Raw genomic sequence first — 16,633 nt, forward strand, 5'->3', positions numbered from 1 at the left:
CTATACATGAAATTTCAGTGTAAGGACAGTATTTTATAATCCTCTTTTCGAAGCAGTATTTTTCACCAGTGTTTGTTTGGTTTAGCTTTTAAAAATGGCTGTTAATCTAAATTCAGCTTGTCTGAATTTGGCAAGAACAAGGACACTCCTTAGAACCTCTCCATTTTATTTGTTTTCCAACCTCACTCTTATTCCATAAACAGAATAGCAAAGCAATGTGCTTTGCTCTACATACTCCTCATTGCTGTAGACCTTACTCTATTTATACCCAAAACTCTGACTCAGTTCTGTTGAAGGCAGATGAGTCTTTCCCTGGCTTCAGGTTGTTCTGAATCAGTCTATAAACCTAAAAGTCAAAGCTGCTCCTAACAAAGAAAACAAAACTTTTTTTCCTTCAGTTCCTACCAAAACTTGTGTTGTGGTTTGAACCTGTTGTTCATGTCTAAACACGTTCACGGGTCATCATTCCAAGCATCATGTATTACAGCAAAATTACCGAGTATTCAGTATTTCCTTGATTGCATTGGATTTGACAACAATTAATTGCATTTAGACAGGGTGGTGGCATTCTGCCATCCCTGTTCCCTCGCTCTGCAATTGGGAATGGTCCTTATGAAGAGGTGTAAACGTCATCCAGGTAGCTAGGTAACCCTGAGTATTTAAGGAGGTGAGAATAAAGGCTGATCTTCTTTTAGGTGTGGACAGGTATGAGAGAGGTTGGATTGAACTAGTGAAAGAAGAATTTGTAAAGCTGAGGACATGTGTTTTGCCAGGCGTGCTAGATGTATTGGCTCTAAGTTGCTCTTCCTTGCCCTGCTCAGCATCGTGGCCAACATTTTACTTTATTTTCCCAATGGCGAAACAAGATTTGCTTCACAGCATCGCCTCAGCAAATATGTGGAGTGCCTTCATGGCATTGTAGGTGGAGGCATTTTGGTAAGTAACAAGCTACTGGTTTCTTTCAAGTTTATTGTGGAGCTGCTTGGTATTACTGTTTCTTTACCAGTTAAATTAATTTATTGATCAAATATCTTGGCAGCAGGAACCTCTGGAGTTTTATCAAAAGAAATTAGCTCTATTACCCCACAGGTATTATTACTTACTATTGGTTATCTTATCTACAACGTTACATCACTTTAGAGCTGAGAAAATCATAGGGCTGTTAGGTTCTGGTCCGATTGTTGGTCCGGGAGGGCCTAGGTCCCAGAGTCCAAATGCAAAACTGGAAGGAAGCCTCTCAGGTCATGGTTTGCATTAAGGGTTAAACCATTTATATTGTTACATTTTTGTTATATTATTGAACTTTTATTGTTACTTTATTATTTTATTATATTAAAAGTTATTACTTTTTAAACCTCCCTGGATAACTAGCATTTAGTACCAATTCCTTAATTCCTCTTATCTGAGATGTCAAAAGTTGTTTCTCTGCCTTAGCTCTTTATTCAGAGGAATTGAGTGGCAGCTATCGAAGCTTTGCATTTGAGTAACAGCAAAGGATGAAGAATTGAGTGTGTTCATTGTTAATCTGAAGCTATTATTTTCTACCTTTTCAATTTTGTGGACTGCATCGTAGCATATTTATGTTCCCTGACTCCAGGCTTCCTTTTTCATTCACTTTTAAAAGCCCTCTTAGAAATAGGCTACAAATCTCAAGGTATCTGAAATCACAGGTTGAAAACAATTGCGTAATACGGTGCTCTCTCTTGTGAGAGGTGCTTACAGCTGTGTCACAGCCCCATCGGAACCTAAACTGGGATTTGCAAAGACTGTGTAAAGCCCAGAGTAGTACGAGTGAAACCGATGGAACTGCTCCTTGAACACACTTGTACAGCCTCTGCTGGACCCGCAGCACTGGGTTTGTGTAAGGGCTGATAAGTATGTGACTGTTCAATTGGATAGTTCTTATTTTAGGGTCTTAACTAAGTCTTTGCAGTAACACTTTGCTCTTTCTTTATGGTTTTCCAACATACTCCTGACTGTAGAGTCTTTATAAGTACAATCTATTATTAAGTCCTGTTAGTGCTGGTGGGGAGGATACTCTGTTTAAGCAACTCTGCCCCTTCTTGATTTTATGCTAAAAACTCTGGATTATGGATAACTTATGTTTCTTACAGATAGCTTCTGCTTTGTTACTTTGCATTTCTGTCACAGGAAGCTGTGAAAGCCTAGAAAAAGCTAGATGTCTGTAATGAGATGTTTTCCTGAATTGGGCAAAATATTCCTAGGCTTTCTACTCTACTGGTTTCACACAGGCAGTGATGACTATTCTTCAGTAACCAATATCTTGGCAGCAATTGTTTTCTTAAAACAATTATGAGAGACTTATCTTGTAGTTCTCATTTGGCAAAAGAAGTGTATGCTTTTTTTTTTTTTCTTCAAAGCATTTTATTTGCAGGATACAGCCTTTAATGTGAACGCAACCTCTTAAAGTTGAAGTACTTTAAATTGCAGTAATACTGCAGCAGGCTCTTTATCGACAGGCTCCTCATGTGCTTAAGTGCTGTGTATACACAAGGCGGAAATAGAAGTATACCTGTCCTGGTGTTGGTGCTACTGGTATCAGTAGAGAGATGCCTACTATGTTAAATAAAAGTGAATAATATGTACAGGCTGCCTCCCGCTCCCCTGCCAAGAAGCGATATAATGAATGCGAGGACTGTCTTTTATCTCTGCTGTCTGTGCAACAAACCAGAGCTGTGTGTTTTGTTTGCTCTGTGCCTAGGTACTCATTCCAGCTGCAGTATTCATTGGGCTTCACAACGATGACTGCTGTGGGTGCTTTGGCCGTGGGAGCTGTGGGAAACGGTGTTCGGTAAGTGAGCCTTCATGCTCCAGCCCCAGATAATCCCAAAGGCAAGACGACGGTTGTCTTGAACGTTCGTGTCTGTGTTTCCTGTGTAGATGCTGTCCTCAGTTCTGGCAGCCTTCATTGGGATGCTTGGCTCTGGATACTGCATAATCATTTCAGCACTTGGCTTGTCTCATGGACCTTATTGTTTGACTCATGCAGGAAGAAACTGGGTCTATCCTTTCAATTCTGGAGGGTAAGTTTGTCTGTTCATGAGGACGTTATAACTTCCCACATGTACACATGATCTTTTTTCCAGTACCTTTCAGCAATATTCACTAACCAGATAACAAGATCCATTCATAAGTTTATGCTTTTTACTCAATAAGAACTAAACAGATGGCATCAGTTACTCGTGCTGCTCTAGTTTAAAATCAAAGCAATGTGAATCTTCTGTCCTACAAATAGGGATCTGAGCATACATATAGGTAATAATATCTACATACCACATACTGTTCCCATCCATGAACCTCTGTAGCAAAAGTATAAAGTTTTAGGACTTTGATTTACGTTGTTATGAAATTTGTCTTATCATTTGTGTAAGAATCTGTTTTGTGAGGATTGCTTCTGAAGTTGCTTTGTGTCAGTGCAAACTGGCATAATACCTTCATTAGTAACAATGGCATAGAACCTTTGTCAATGAAGCTAGAAAAGGTTTATGAGAATCTTTGCACAATGCAGGGCGGGGAAGGCTAGAATCTCTTAATTATCCCTAATTAGGCTTCTCCAGCAAACCAAGCGTGTGTAGCTGAGTTGTCTGCTATTCTCCATTAATCCCCACAAGTCCTGTAGGCTGGAAGAGAATTTGGGTTGGATTGTGACATACTTTTACAGTGTCTGTATGGCTGGCAACCTTGAGGTTGTTTCTAGTAACAGTTTATGGCTGATGCCAGATCAGAGATAGTTTGAGTACCAAGAGGCCACGTAAAGATCCTTTGCAGCAGAATTTGAATTTTATATTTCTGCTACATCCCTCCCAAGAGTGGTGGAATTCCTCTTCCCCGACTCCTCCAACCATGAGTGAATATATAAGAACAGAAGTCAGTCTGAAGACCCATGGGTGCTGATGTTCTGAAGATGTGGGTGAGGAGCAGCAGCTGGAATACTGCAGTACCCCGCTACACTTCTTCTGTGTTTGGCTCTTCCAGAGCAGGCATGTGAGGGGCCAAAGACAGCAGCACAAGAGAGGAAGTGACCCATTTGCTTCAAATCAGTAATTGCACCCTTTAGAAAAGTCCTGAAAACCTCTGTGGTTTTACAGTTTAGGTATTTATTTAAAAAATATATATATAATTAAGACTTAACAAAAATATGTGGTTGATAGTTCAGTACATTCTTAAACAGAGCAAACTTTGCATGGAATAAACCTCTGTGTTTTCTTTTCCCACTGACAGTGATTATCCTAGATGCACTTACAGACTAGACGTAATCTGGTTCTAGTGTATGGTAAGCATCCCACTCTGTCACAATGTTCATACTCTTTTAATTGTTGTGTACAGGTACTTGTTTGAGTACAACAAGTGGTCTGTATGTCAGGAGCCTTATAACATCGTGCAGTGGAACGTCACCCTCTTTTCCATCCTCCTTGTCGTGGGAGGAATAGAGTTCATTCTGTGCTTCATACAGATCATCAATGGCTGTCTTGGAGGATTCTGTGGGTTGTGCTGCCGTCATCAGGAGGTAAGCCATTTGCTCTTATAACCATGATTATCAGATGAACATGAAACACTATTGTTACTGATGCTACTGTGGAGCTTTATGCAGCAGCTATTGTTTAGCTATAATTAAGCAACAATTTAGTGTACAACTTTTTTTATAGCCCTGTTGTGTTCAGCGTTTTTGTGTAGTATTTGACCACATGCTTTCATCTGATTCCTCAGCTGTCACAGTGAAGTTAGTCTGCACAGGAGCTGGAAGGCTTTTTTTCCTCTCTGTGGCATGTGTGGATCATCAGCACTGTATAGATGAAACAACTGAAATACAAATCTCCTGGTGGTGGTGGTCTTTGCCACAGCCTAAGCCACTGTTGCATGGTGTGGTGCAGTCTTACGGGAGGCTGTTTGTTCTAACTATATTGCTTTAGCCTTGTATTTTTGCTCACAGCAAAGACTACTGAGAATATGCCAGATGTAATGAAAACTGCAGCATCCTGGCCTTGCTTAGTAAAAACAGGACAAGAGAAGGAATTAAATTGTACATAGGTAACAAAAGCTGCAGATGGATCTGAAGGGTTTTTTGAGTGAGGAAGGGGAATTTCCTCCAAATTTCTTTAGCCTCGTGGTAAACAGTTTGAGCATGTTGTTAAAATCAGTGTCATAGTGGTAGTGTTGGAATTGCAATGGGTTAAGGTATGAACCAGATGTGGTTTATATCACACACACATTATGGCTAAGAACATGGTTCACATTTTTAATTGACATAGTTGAATGCTGGGGCTGTTGCTGTCTCCTCACTCCTGTCATCCATGTTGTAACTGCAGTACAAAAGAGCCATGTTAGGGTTTGTCTAAACGTGGTCAGGTTAATTTTAGCTCTTATAGTTGGATTTAATGTTAACGTTCTTCCCCTTAATATCTGTTTCTTTCTTTTTGTTCCCCCCACAGGCATACTCTTGCTAGAAACCTGATAATGCGTTGACGTTGGTGCATGTGTGTAGTGTATTGAATATTCTATGGTTTGGTTTTGATTTTTTTTGTTTGGTGTTTTTTTTAATATTCCATGCGTACTAAAATGCACATTGGTTGTCAAACTGTGCTGTTGCCACCAATTTAGCTGATTTGGGACCAGCCTTTATTGTTGGAGTCATATGCAGGTTTTCCACTAGCCTGCCTGTGTGTAAAGGCAATATGTTCCCTGAATTTCTTCGGTTCATCTCATCTTAGAACAGGCAACTGCCTGAACATGTCACTAATGATGTTTTTATGTGGGTTTTTTTTTTCCCCCCTTTTTACTGACACAACAGCTCTTTATGCTGCTTTCCCAACAAAGTTGCACTTTTATTCTGATGTTGTAATGGAGACAAACCCAATCTAGTCTGGCCTGGATATAAATGAATACTCAGCTGGAGCAAAAAAAAAAAAAGCAGCAGTGAAATGTGGATGATTGAGGGCAGATAGATCCACTTCACCTTTTCAGGATTTTTCTGAACTTCTCCTGTATTTCACAAATAAAGATTTGTATTCAAAATACCCAGCAGGTGTCAGTGAATCCTTCCCTGCCCATGCTGAAACGCTGCTTTCCTGGTGTTGGAGTCAAGGACCGTGGTGGCACGCGAACATGGACATGAAGTAGTCGGGTGATAACCCACTTTTCCTCTCCAGCAGGCTCTGTCAGAGTGGGAACTGCTTCACTGTTTGGTTTAGAACATTTAGTGGAGCCAGGCGACTGTGCACCAGCGAGGACGGTTCAAGGACAGCTCTGTGTCAGATACAGCTCCGTATGGGGAGTCCGAGTCCTGGCTCTGGGCAAGCAGTTCGTTGCCAATGGCCACTCCAGGGGATGGAGGGAGACTCCCACACCGCTGAGCCTCAGCTCTGGCCCTTCTGCTGCCCTCCCAAGGACAGTCACCTGTCAGAGTCTAGAGACACAAAAACATACCTGGGGCAGGGTCCTGTTTTTTACCTCACTCAGCATCCCCCAGGCACAGCAGTGTTCAGAAAATAATAATGCAAATTCAGGTCAGCAGCAATAGATTAACCTGAAATATCTGACTTCACCAGTAAGCAGCCTGGAGGCACTACTTTAAGATCCTGTGCAAGAACCTCTGAAGTGTGGCTTGTAGCATATTGCAGTAAATGTTCTATCACAAGGAGAAGTAAATCTGAATTATATGCTGCCAGCAGCATTGCTGGCAAGGTCAGTATGCTACTGGCAATGGCACTTTTCAAGTGAAAAGCAAAATATGGCATGTCATTTATTTCAAAGAAATGAGGCTGATTGCCATTATTGCTCTGTTTTGGAATCTATCAGTTAATGTTGTCTTGGAAAACAAGTTATTTTCTGTTTATGGGAGAAAAAGAATTTCCCGTGGGTGTCAGTGTGTAGTTAGTACTATTTGTAAATAGGAGGGTGGTCTTTAAAGGTAGCTAGAAACTTAAGGGTATCTCGGGCTGTCCTCAGCCAAGTCTGCCCAGTACAAATACATATTTGAAAAAAAGAAATTAACTGTGAAAAAAAAGTTGGGCGCACACATCCACAGCAACAGAAGAACTTGCAGACAGAAAAAGTTTGTGTTTAGAATCTCAGGATATCTGCTTCTTGCAATACCATTTATTCATATATAAATACATAGAAGTAGCCGAGGGCAGTCTTTAATAGTGTCTCCGCTTGTTTTATTTATCCCTGTCTTGCCCTGCTATGGGAGGGAGGAGAATATACATGTGCACATGCATATACACACACCGAATTCCTTGCTGCTATGCGATATGGTGGCTTTGTATGTGAAGAAGCAGTGTTTGAGAAAGGATCTGAAAGTTTAAATTAAGTGTAGAGTGAGAGGAGGAAAAGAGGGTCTTGATGGAACAGGGTATAATTCCCATGCTATTTACAGATTTATTTTTTTTTTGCCTTGCTTATATAATTATTTGTCTTTCTGGTACACACAGCTAATTAAAGAACTAAAAAGAATTTTAGAAATTCCAGTGGACAGAATAATTAGGCTAGAGTTTAGAATGAAAACATTACCTCAGATCTATGTCGCACTAACGCACACCATTGCTACTCGCTGCCTATGCTGTCATTTAAAAAAAGGCCAGTTGAATTCCTTTATTGCTTCCTTTATTTGGGAGCTCGATCGGTTAAATCATGGAGAAATGGCTGCTTTAGGTTAAATTCCTTTCAGTTAGCCGAGAAATCACTCATCCAGAGTAAACATGGCTTTTCGGTAACGGTCTTGGCATCAATCATGGGTATCGACAGCAACAGGAAAGCAGTTCTTGCAACACTTGGTGAGATATTTGAGAAACTGATTGCCAGGTTTGCTTAATACTTAGTATAAAATGGTTGCTTCCTTGTCTAGCAGTATAGTGAGCCAGCAAAAAGCACACCTTGATTTGGTATCTGCAGAGTTCGATTTAAATACAAAATAAGTCATGATGCAGACCGCTGCACTGCAGAATAAATGCTGTTTCAGGTGTCATTTTCCAAGTAAGTTTCTTCTAACCAGAACAGTTTACTATGGGGTGTAGCAGCAAATCTGATTATAAACTAAGCTGCTTGCTAGTAATTTTGGCCTTTGCTTTTAAAAAATAAAAAATCAGCCTATTACACAATCTCTGAGTTTTGTAGTGAAAAAATCAGTCTTGGGGATGCAATGTACCTGCTTTTAATTCAGCTGTTTTCTCTGTAAGGCACAGTGGTGATGATGTGGGCTCTGTCCTTGCCTGTGAGCCTGCAAGGGGAGGTTTGCCACTAATTTCGGTTAGAGGGAGGCCTGAAAAAAGCGTCTGTAGCAATTAGGAGTAAAACAAGAAATACGGGAAGATCCTCGGATAAAGCCTGAGGACTTCAAAATGAAACCACCTAGAAAAAGAAGGGAAGAGGGAAACAAGGGAGAGTCATGGTAGAGAATGGGTGATCTCATTTGAAGCAATAGGAAGGAATTACTTACAATGTGCAGCTTGAACAGCTTTTATGAGATAATGAGAGCAGCCTCGTGTGTGCAGAGCCGAAAACAGCTCATGAGGAAACAGAAGGAAAATAGGCCATGACATCATTGCTTCTAAAATCAGCTTTCTTGCTTTTGGTAGAGCCCTAATTTTTTTGTTCTCTGACTACAACTTTCCTACTGAGTAAACCTGGAGCTCCTTCTTGAGTTCCTTTTCTGATGAGTCACAGGGGCATGGGAAGAAGGCTTGGGTCGTGCTGTGAGCGTTCAAACAGCTCTGGCTCTGTGTTACTGGGGTGGCTTAGGGCTTAGGGAATGATGACACATGAAAATGGGGAAACTGTCTGGCCTTGGCTTTGCACAGTGCAAAACAGCAGGCATTTCAAAAAACAGCCAGACCTTTTGTCCTGTGCAAGAAGTCACGTGTACTTAGGTCAGATCCGTAGCTATGCATACTCAGCTGTAAGCACAGAGTAGAACAACTGGAGAAATAGCAGGATTTAATTCATTAAACGGGTCAGCCACATAATGCTGCAGAAAAGAGCAATTTATTAAAGCGTGAGAGTAAGAAACTGCCTGGCAGTTTCTAATCAGTGTGATTTGGGCTCCTGTACTCTCTGCAAAGTGCCTGAGACTCAGCGTGGTGTTTCTGTGAGGCTGGCCCCACGTTAGCAGCAAGTGTTGGGTCACCCTTAGGGTTCTATCTCCCAAGCTCTGGCATTAATTATCTGTAACATGAGGCTTTCTGTACAGACACTGGACATACTTATCATTTGACAGCCCCCTTCCCCACGTAAGGTAGAAAAAATGTTGAGCTGCTGTTAAGACTGAATAACCTGCCTCGTGTCACAGCACATCTGCATCGTAATCGTGTTTTCGGGAGGAGCGCGTTTCTAGGCAGTCACTAGGAAATGAGATTGCTGAAGTTCCTTCCCGAGTCCAACTTCTAGGCATATTTCATTTGGAAGATCACAAAGGAGGATCTTTTAGAAGGGAAACTGCTGCTTAAAGACATATGCTTAGAGAGGACAATGAGTTTAGACAGCGATATTCATCTATTGTTCTGCTAAGTGTTAAGCACTTCTCCCTCTCTGGAATCACACCCCAGTCACCCAGTTCCTGGGAATATGAAATGACTGAATCAAACTGAGGCGGTCAAACCACTTTTCATATTTTAACCCTTGTAATCTTTTGACAGCTTAGAAGAGCGAAACCTCTAAACTTCTGGAGAGATGGCTTTAGAGGCGTGTGGAAGCTGTTTGAGCTGTCTGCTGATACCTCTTGCACTTTGGAGTATTGTTGTTAACATCCTATTATATTTCCCTAATGGGAAAGCTTCATATGCTGCCAGTTACCAGCTTCCCAACTACGTCTGGTACTTTGAAGGGATCTGTTTCTCAGGTGTGATGGTAAGTGTTGATTCTACGGCTATTTAACAAACTGCATTCTACTGCAAATAAGACTGGATTACTGTGCAGGCTGTGTAATTGTTCTGTCAAAGAGAATATGGATTACTTTGGCAAAACCACTGCAGGCCGAAAAACTCAATCAAACTGAAAAAAAAAAAAAAACCATACTGAATGACATGCTATGTATACTACTTAATTTCATATAAGTGATTTTGCAGGTTTGATTGTTTTGAGGTTGGTTTTTATTTGCTGACTTTCCATTTACTTTTAATTTATGCTTGTATTATAGAGGCAAGCACTGTGTTGATTTAATCCTCTATGAAGGTTGCGTTAGAGCTCTTTTACCAAAACAAAATGAAACAAAAACTGAAAAAGCTGCCCAGAACTGTTCAGATGTTTTTAAGAGCTGTATGTGGTCCAGAATTTAGAGGACTGGATACAGTTCACATTGCATCAAGTGCCACTGCTGTTAGGCAGAGTACAGAAGACTGTCTCGCTGTGATTGACATAGTAGGATTTTTCTCCATTACATTTGTAATATGCACATCTGCGGTAATAAACACAGAGCTGCCCACTGCTCATGCTGTCACTATGTTCATAAAGAACAGCAGCCTCAGGGACAGAAAACAGGTTTGTAATAAAAGTGCATGCATGCAATCGGCATTTAAAAAGGTGTCATCTGTGTAAGTAATGTGTTTTTATGAAGGTGCTGAACTGGGAGAGTTATTAAAACATGAGACATCCTTTTGAAATAATGTATTCTTCCTAAGGCAGAAAAAATACCCTAGTCTTTTCTAGCAGGGGAAAAAAACTATCAGGTAGAGAATTTGAACAGAAAAGCAGAGTTGAAAATTCAGGAAAAAGTTACATGCAACAGTACTTTTGAAGTATTTTTAGCCTTAGAATTATTATCAATTTATTAAAAATATATATATTATCCTGTTACAAACAGGGCAACAGCATGTGAGAGGATAGTGCTGTGCTTCAAAAACATTTCCTTTTCGTATTTCCCCTTTCAGGCCAGTGCCTCCCTGAGTGGGAGCTTGTGGTTCTGGAGTCCAAATCTTACTTAGTAAAATTATTCTAGTATCAGGTTTTAATAATCCAATAGTCTGAGAAAAACAGTATGGATACTTGACAGAGAAAGGAAATTAAAGTCCAGGAGAATTTAACCAAAAGCTTGTACTACTGACTTTCTCTAGCATAACTGTGTTGGTAAGGAAGGCGATGCCCTGATCTGTGTAATTGGGTCAGCGAGAAGCTGTTGAACAGATGTGGTTGTATCAATAGAACATCTTATCTGTCGTTGGTATTGATTCTTTTACTCGTGAGCTTGGTTTTATTCCTTCAGTGTCACTGGTGTAGCTGTGCCCATGCTAGTAACGCGTGGCTGTGATGGGAGACACCATACCCTTCCCAATGCAAGAAATAAGGACAGTGACAGCCTAATAATAGCAGTCCAGTTCCATGATGTGCCTTGAGTAATTGTGCTTTCCTGCTGAGCAGCTTTAAACTCTCAACAGAGCATTACAGATGCAGTCCCTCCCTTCCACAGACTTTGGCTTAATATCTGCAGTCATTTTACTGACCCTATACTGTCTCTCCTTCTAGATCCTTCTGTTGGCAGTAATTCTAATAGCGCTGGAGGGTAGCATGTTCTACCGGTGCTGCCAGAGTGAGAGCTGCAACAAAACCTACAGGGTGAGTCTGTCTTCTGTTTTCGTGCATCTTGTTAGTGTTTGTTCTGCCTGCCTTCCTGCTCCTGTGTCTCCAGCACATCCTTCCCCTCTCTGCTGCTGTTTCCGCGTCCTTTTGCAGAGAAGGGCTCCAGGTTGGGGTGAGGGTCACAGAAAGTATAGCTCCTTCCTTCTGATGCATAAGCAGGATGGAAAAAACATTTTTAAAAATCCTTGTAAAATAAAATAAGAATGTAGAAGGCCTGAGAATTTCAATGAAGTGCTCCAGCTAAATAGCTTCATCCCCTTGCTTCCATTATTTGGAAGTTATTTTTTCCTGTAATGACTTAATATACACTATCTGGAATGCAAACATGTTTAATGCCTGGTTCTGTTCCTCTAGCATTTTGGGAAAACATTTTGCAAAAATGCAAGTTTTTTTTTTTAAAAAAAAAAGGCCCAAACAATATTTAACTGAGAGTTGTGAAACTGTCTTAAACTCCATCTTAATCTTTATTTTGTTTGTGTATGTTTACTATTCTTTACCTGGTATTTTTCTTTAAGAATATTGAAGTTTGGGACAATCAAATGTGAAATTCAACTCCAAAGAAGTAGGTAGGCAGGCAGAATGACTATTTGCTGCGGACACTGTCCCCACACAGTAATGTTTTTCTCTCTTTACTTCAGAGTTTCATTTCAATTGTGCTCGCCCTGCTTGGAGTTGCTTTCTCTGGATACAGTTTCATCATTTTTAGCCTGGGGTTGATACAAGGCCCCTTCTGCAATTCCTCAGGTGGATGGGATTATATCTTCAAAGACACTGCTGGAGGGTAAGAAACACCAGTGTAACTCTTCTGGAAGAAATTGTTCATCAAAACAAGTCAGAGAAATGTCTGTCAGAGTTTGAACACAAGGCCTATATTGACAAATGAGGTTTTTCAACTTCTTAATTAACACGAGAATCCTCAAAGAAAGGCCTCCTTGTAAGGAAAGATTAAATGTAAGAATCTTCGTACTGATCAGACCTGGAGGTGCATCTATCTAAGTGTCCTTTAGCTGGTGGTGATCACAATCATATGTGTAGTAAAGATTCTAAGATTAGAGTGAGTGCAGGTGGATAATTTCTCAGAATAGTCTCTTGAACTCCCCAAATTTTTGCCTCCCTAGAGGCATGAAAGGTTTGATTCAGATCTGCAACCTGAGGCTGCTTTCGCAAGATTTTACATTGTCCCTTTAAAAGAACAATTTTTGTAAGACTTGAATATTTCAAGTCATATAATGCCAAGCTCTTCCAGCTGCATTTGAATGCACTGAGGTTTACATTTGTCAGAGGATCACAAATGAGTTCCTTCAGCATCCAACAGGAATGTTGGATGGCCTTCTCTGACTTAAGTCAGCTTTCTTTTAAAACACTGAAGTGCATCCTGCAATCTCTGCTATGTGTCACCAGCATTGCCATCCCATTTGGGAGTACAAAATTGAGGGTTTGAATTCAACGTAAAGGACCAGCGGCAGCATAACGCACTCCAGATTTGGCTCAAATCATCTCAGTTATGAATGTTTAGAAAAAAAAGCAACTGACACTGAACAAGTGATTCTAACAAAGGTTCTTGCAGCTAACCTCCAGGCTATAGCATGTCTCACAGTTAAAAGGGCACATCGGATGTGCACGTTATGATCCTCAAGGATGCAAAGAATGGCTCTAGAACAACTGGGAACTGCACATGGTGACACTTTAGCTCTGCTGTTTAGGCTGCATGCCCTGGTTAGGATGATGGCTTTGGGGTGTCCATGTTCTCTGCATGGTAATAACATCAGCTGGACTTAACCTACCACTGAAATTAAATCAACAGAAGGGAAATTCCCATTTTAAACTTGGCTTCTGCCATTTGAAAAAAAAAAAAAAAGGCAATGGCTTTCTAACACTTGGATGTCTAACAGGGAAACTAATGAAGCAGATGTATTTGAGGTAATGAAAGGCTAGAGTCTGGCTCCTAAACTCAAAGCATATAAAGCCCAATACATTTTTTCTATGTATTGTAGGTAAAATAATGTGTATTGAAGTTGAATTGCACCCACCACATTCAATCTGCTTCACACTGTTTCTCTAATAGGTACCTCACGGATTACTCTTCTTGGTCTCGGTGCACCGAACCTGCCAACGTGGTGGAGTGGAACGTCATTTTACTCTCTGTTCTGATAGCTCTTAGTGGACTGCAGCTGATCATCTGTTTTCTCAAAGTGGCTGCTGAGTTGAAACGGACACTCTGTGGGACCTATTCTGGTTTTGTTCAAGTAGAAAAATAGTTGAGGTAATTTCTTCAGCGTTTCCAAGTTGGTTTAGCTTCTGCAACTTCTCTCAGTTGAGGACTTACCTTTTTGGTTTATGCATTCTCTATGATATTGTGTTTTTATTATCAGAGAATATGTACTGATAGATCTATTGTGTTTGATTCATCTGCTAATTCCTTGTGGTGGAGAGGGACTGGTGACAGCTCTCTCTGACCTTTAAGGCTAGGACTGAGAAGAAAAAAACATGGCTGGGAATTCAGCCCTGATGCTGAGTCCATTACTCCTATGCAGAGGTTTCTGAGCACCTTTCTTCTAGCGTTCAATTTAAAGTCATTCTTATCAATGCATGGGTTTCACAGCAAACAGAAAGAAGACACAAGAGGATAATATGTAGCAGTCATGATCTAGGCATCAGTTTTTACTGTTTTTTCAGTAGGTTGTTGGAACAATAACTGAGGGCTCTGCTTTGGGCAGAAGAGTTGGTTGGCACCCATGAGCTGCTAACCTGCACACGGGTTTGGAGCGGTGGGGGTTAGTGTGGCATTCAGTTCCCCCAGCTTGGGGAGGCAGGGTGAAATTAGACGTGCTTATCCCTCCTTGTCTACCTGCGCTGGGGTCAAGGAGCCCTCAGGGTTATATAGCTAACAATCTCAGTGATGACAGCAGCTTGGAGAAAGATTTCTAATTAGGAAAAGCTGCAGCCCCCCAAAGCCTGAATGAACACACGTACACGTACTTACATATGCCCATGCAGAGAGTAGGGTTAGTCCTGTCGTGTAGGTAGGATGGTGGTGCCTCTGCAGCACGAAGCCTCCTGAGCAGTGCTGGTCACTCAGGGCAGAGGAGCTGCAGGTGCCCTTGGGCAAGGAGGCAGGGGAGCATTTCTTGTAGGAATGTACTGTTACGGGAACCTACAATAAGGTCAAGGCCTGAGGCAATTTCTCTCAACACATTCCCCTTTCCAGTGAAAGAGCCTCATCAGCCCCAGCCCAGCCTCCAGTGCGGTCCAAAGCCTTGCTGCCCGCTTGTCCCCTGGTCACCTCTACAGCCCTGCCTGTGTGTCAGGTTTAGATTGGATGTGGATGTTAAACAGTCGAACAACTTCCATATTAACTTGAGCTGAAAAAAGGAGAGGACAATTACTTCCTTCCTTTTTTATTTGCAGGCCGGGATTCTCTGAAAATGGCAAGGAAATCTTCGCTGCTTCTCCCCCACCCCCCAGAAAAAGAACAAAATGGCTTCTCCAACACTTAACGGTGGTGGTTTTGGGTGCCGCAAAGACAAATGAAACCCTTGTCTTAAATCTTTGTCTTTCAAGCCTTTCTCTCGGATGAAGTTACTTGAACATCTACATTTTTCTAGTTGCTTTTTAACCTGTCTGGTTGTCCCTGACATTGATTCTCCATTTTGTTACCCTCCAGCTTGTTCTGACAATAGGGAGGTTTGAATACCATGGAACTGCTTTTTGTATTGAAATCACCTTTGTTTGAATAAACTGCTGTAAAACTGCTATAGAACTGCTTTTATACTCTCCTCTTTGTTTAGAACATAGGAATATTTGTTGGGGGGATTCAAAGGGCCTGATTCAAAGCCCGGTATGTCAGGAGGGGTTGTTCCCTTGAGAATTAGCGCACTGGATAAAGCCATGATTTCTAAATGAATAAATTTTAGTTACAGGCAAACCATGATGGTCACGAAAGGCAGCAGCCTGTCTTGCTCGGTCTCTTGGAAGTTCTTAACTGCACAAAGCAATTAAGGAAAAAAAGCCCATTTAGAAAGGCATCCAGGCCTGGTTGAAAGGTAAGATACACAACTCTGAAGTCAGAGGTGCTAATTAATACATATTGATAGCTGCAATGTGTTTCCTTTTATTTTATACTCAGGCAAACTTTTGAGTTTTTTGATCAAGTATTATGTGACTTGAGCGAATATATGAGGGAACCTTGTTAGCACCCAGTGCTAGCTTATTAATGCTCTTCTGAATACCCTGACCCTGCTGAAATGGAAGGCTAATGTTCTTGACAATAATAATCAGACGAAAAAGAAAAATCTCTTTAAAATTACAGCTAAAATATCTTTTTAATTCCCCAAAGTATTATCATTTAATTCTCAGTGGCAATTCAGACACTCACAATAAAGTGGGCATATGGCTCATGTGCAGGTGCATGGGCAACATTTGGCTGTATTCTTCACTCTGGTTTTGAGAGAATGAACACCCAGAGGAATGTGAAATACGTACTTCGGATTTGCAGTAATGCCTGTATCCCTACTACATCAGAACTAGTGGGATTCAGCTTTATCAACCTCTAAAATTAAACACTGTTAGAACTGCAAACCATGCAATAAGTGGCAGCTGTGGGTAAGATATTTAGAAAAAATAGAGCATGTCAGTCATTTAATTCTCTTTCAAGACAATATTGAGATTTTGCCTTGATACTCCTTTATTGGATTGTTTTGAAAAACTGATTTCTTCCTGTAGGAGTTGAAGAACGCATCTAAAGTTTTTATTGCTTAGTTTCTATTAAGTTGCGAGAAGTAATAAAGAAATGAATGATGTTTAAGAATGGGCTGGTGTTTGAGAGGCGATTCAGGGTGGCATGGATGTTCAGAGATGTGTAATAATAAGGCATGATTACAAAATAGGGACTGTTTGCAACTGCACATTTGCTTTTCCTTGGGCTTAAATATACGTCATATCATATATCTACTTAAATGATAATCCCATATTCTTATGGATTTATGGGTGTTGTTTTTGGACAGAAGGAAAAATAAAGAAAACTTAACAATCAATCTGTACTCCTACC

The 16,633-nt window shown here is 40.8% G+C and overlaps 2 protein-coding genes across 2 annotated transcripts; both read left to right on the plus strand.

Moving 5' to 3' along the window:
* Positions 1-695: 695 nt before the first annotated feature.
* Positions 696-6,036, plus strand: TM4SF1 (transmembrane 4 L six family member 1). The gene is made up of 5 exons (XM_014945843.1): positions 696-936; positions 2,723-2,812; positions 2,902-3,044; positions 4,348-4,528; positions 5,451-6,036. The coding sequence occupies exons 1-5, from the start codon at positions 760-762 to the stop codon at positions 5,463-5,465; spliced, it is 606 nt and encodes a 201-aa protein (XP_014801329.1). The 5' UTR covers positions 696-759; the 3' UTR covers positions 5,466-6,036.
* Positions 6,037-7,904: 1,868 nt separating this feature from the next.
* Positions 7,905-15,346, plus strand: TM4SF18 (transmembrane 4 L six family member 18). Its single transcript, XM_014945818.1, has 6 exons — positions 7,905-7,992; positions 9,651-9,861; positions 11,473-11,562; positions 12,225-12,367; positions 13,652-13,849; positions 14,995-15,346. The coding sequence occupies exons 2-5, from the start codon at positions 9,685-9,687 to the stop codon at positions 13,842-13,844; spliced, it is 603 nt and encodes a 200-aa protein (XP_014801304.1). The 5' UTR covers positions 7,905-7,992; positions 9,651-9,684; the 3' UTR covers positions 13,845-13,849; positions 14,995-15,346.
* The last annotated feature ends 1,287 nt before the right edge of the window (positions 15,347-16,633 follow it).

This window comes from Calidris pugnax, unplaced genomic scaffold, assembly GCF_001431845.1.
Source record: "Calidris pugnax isolate Ruff unplaced genomic scaffold, ASM143184v1 scaffold111, whole genome shotgun sequence".
Classification (NCBI taxonomy): Eukaryota; Metazoa; Chordata; class Aves; order Charadriiformes; family Scolopacidae; genus Calidris; species Calidris pugnax.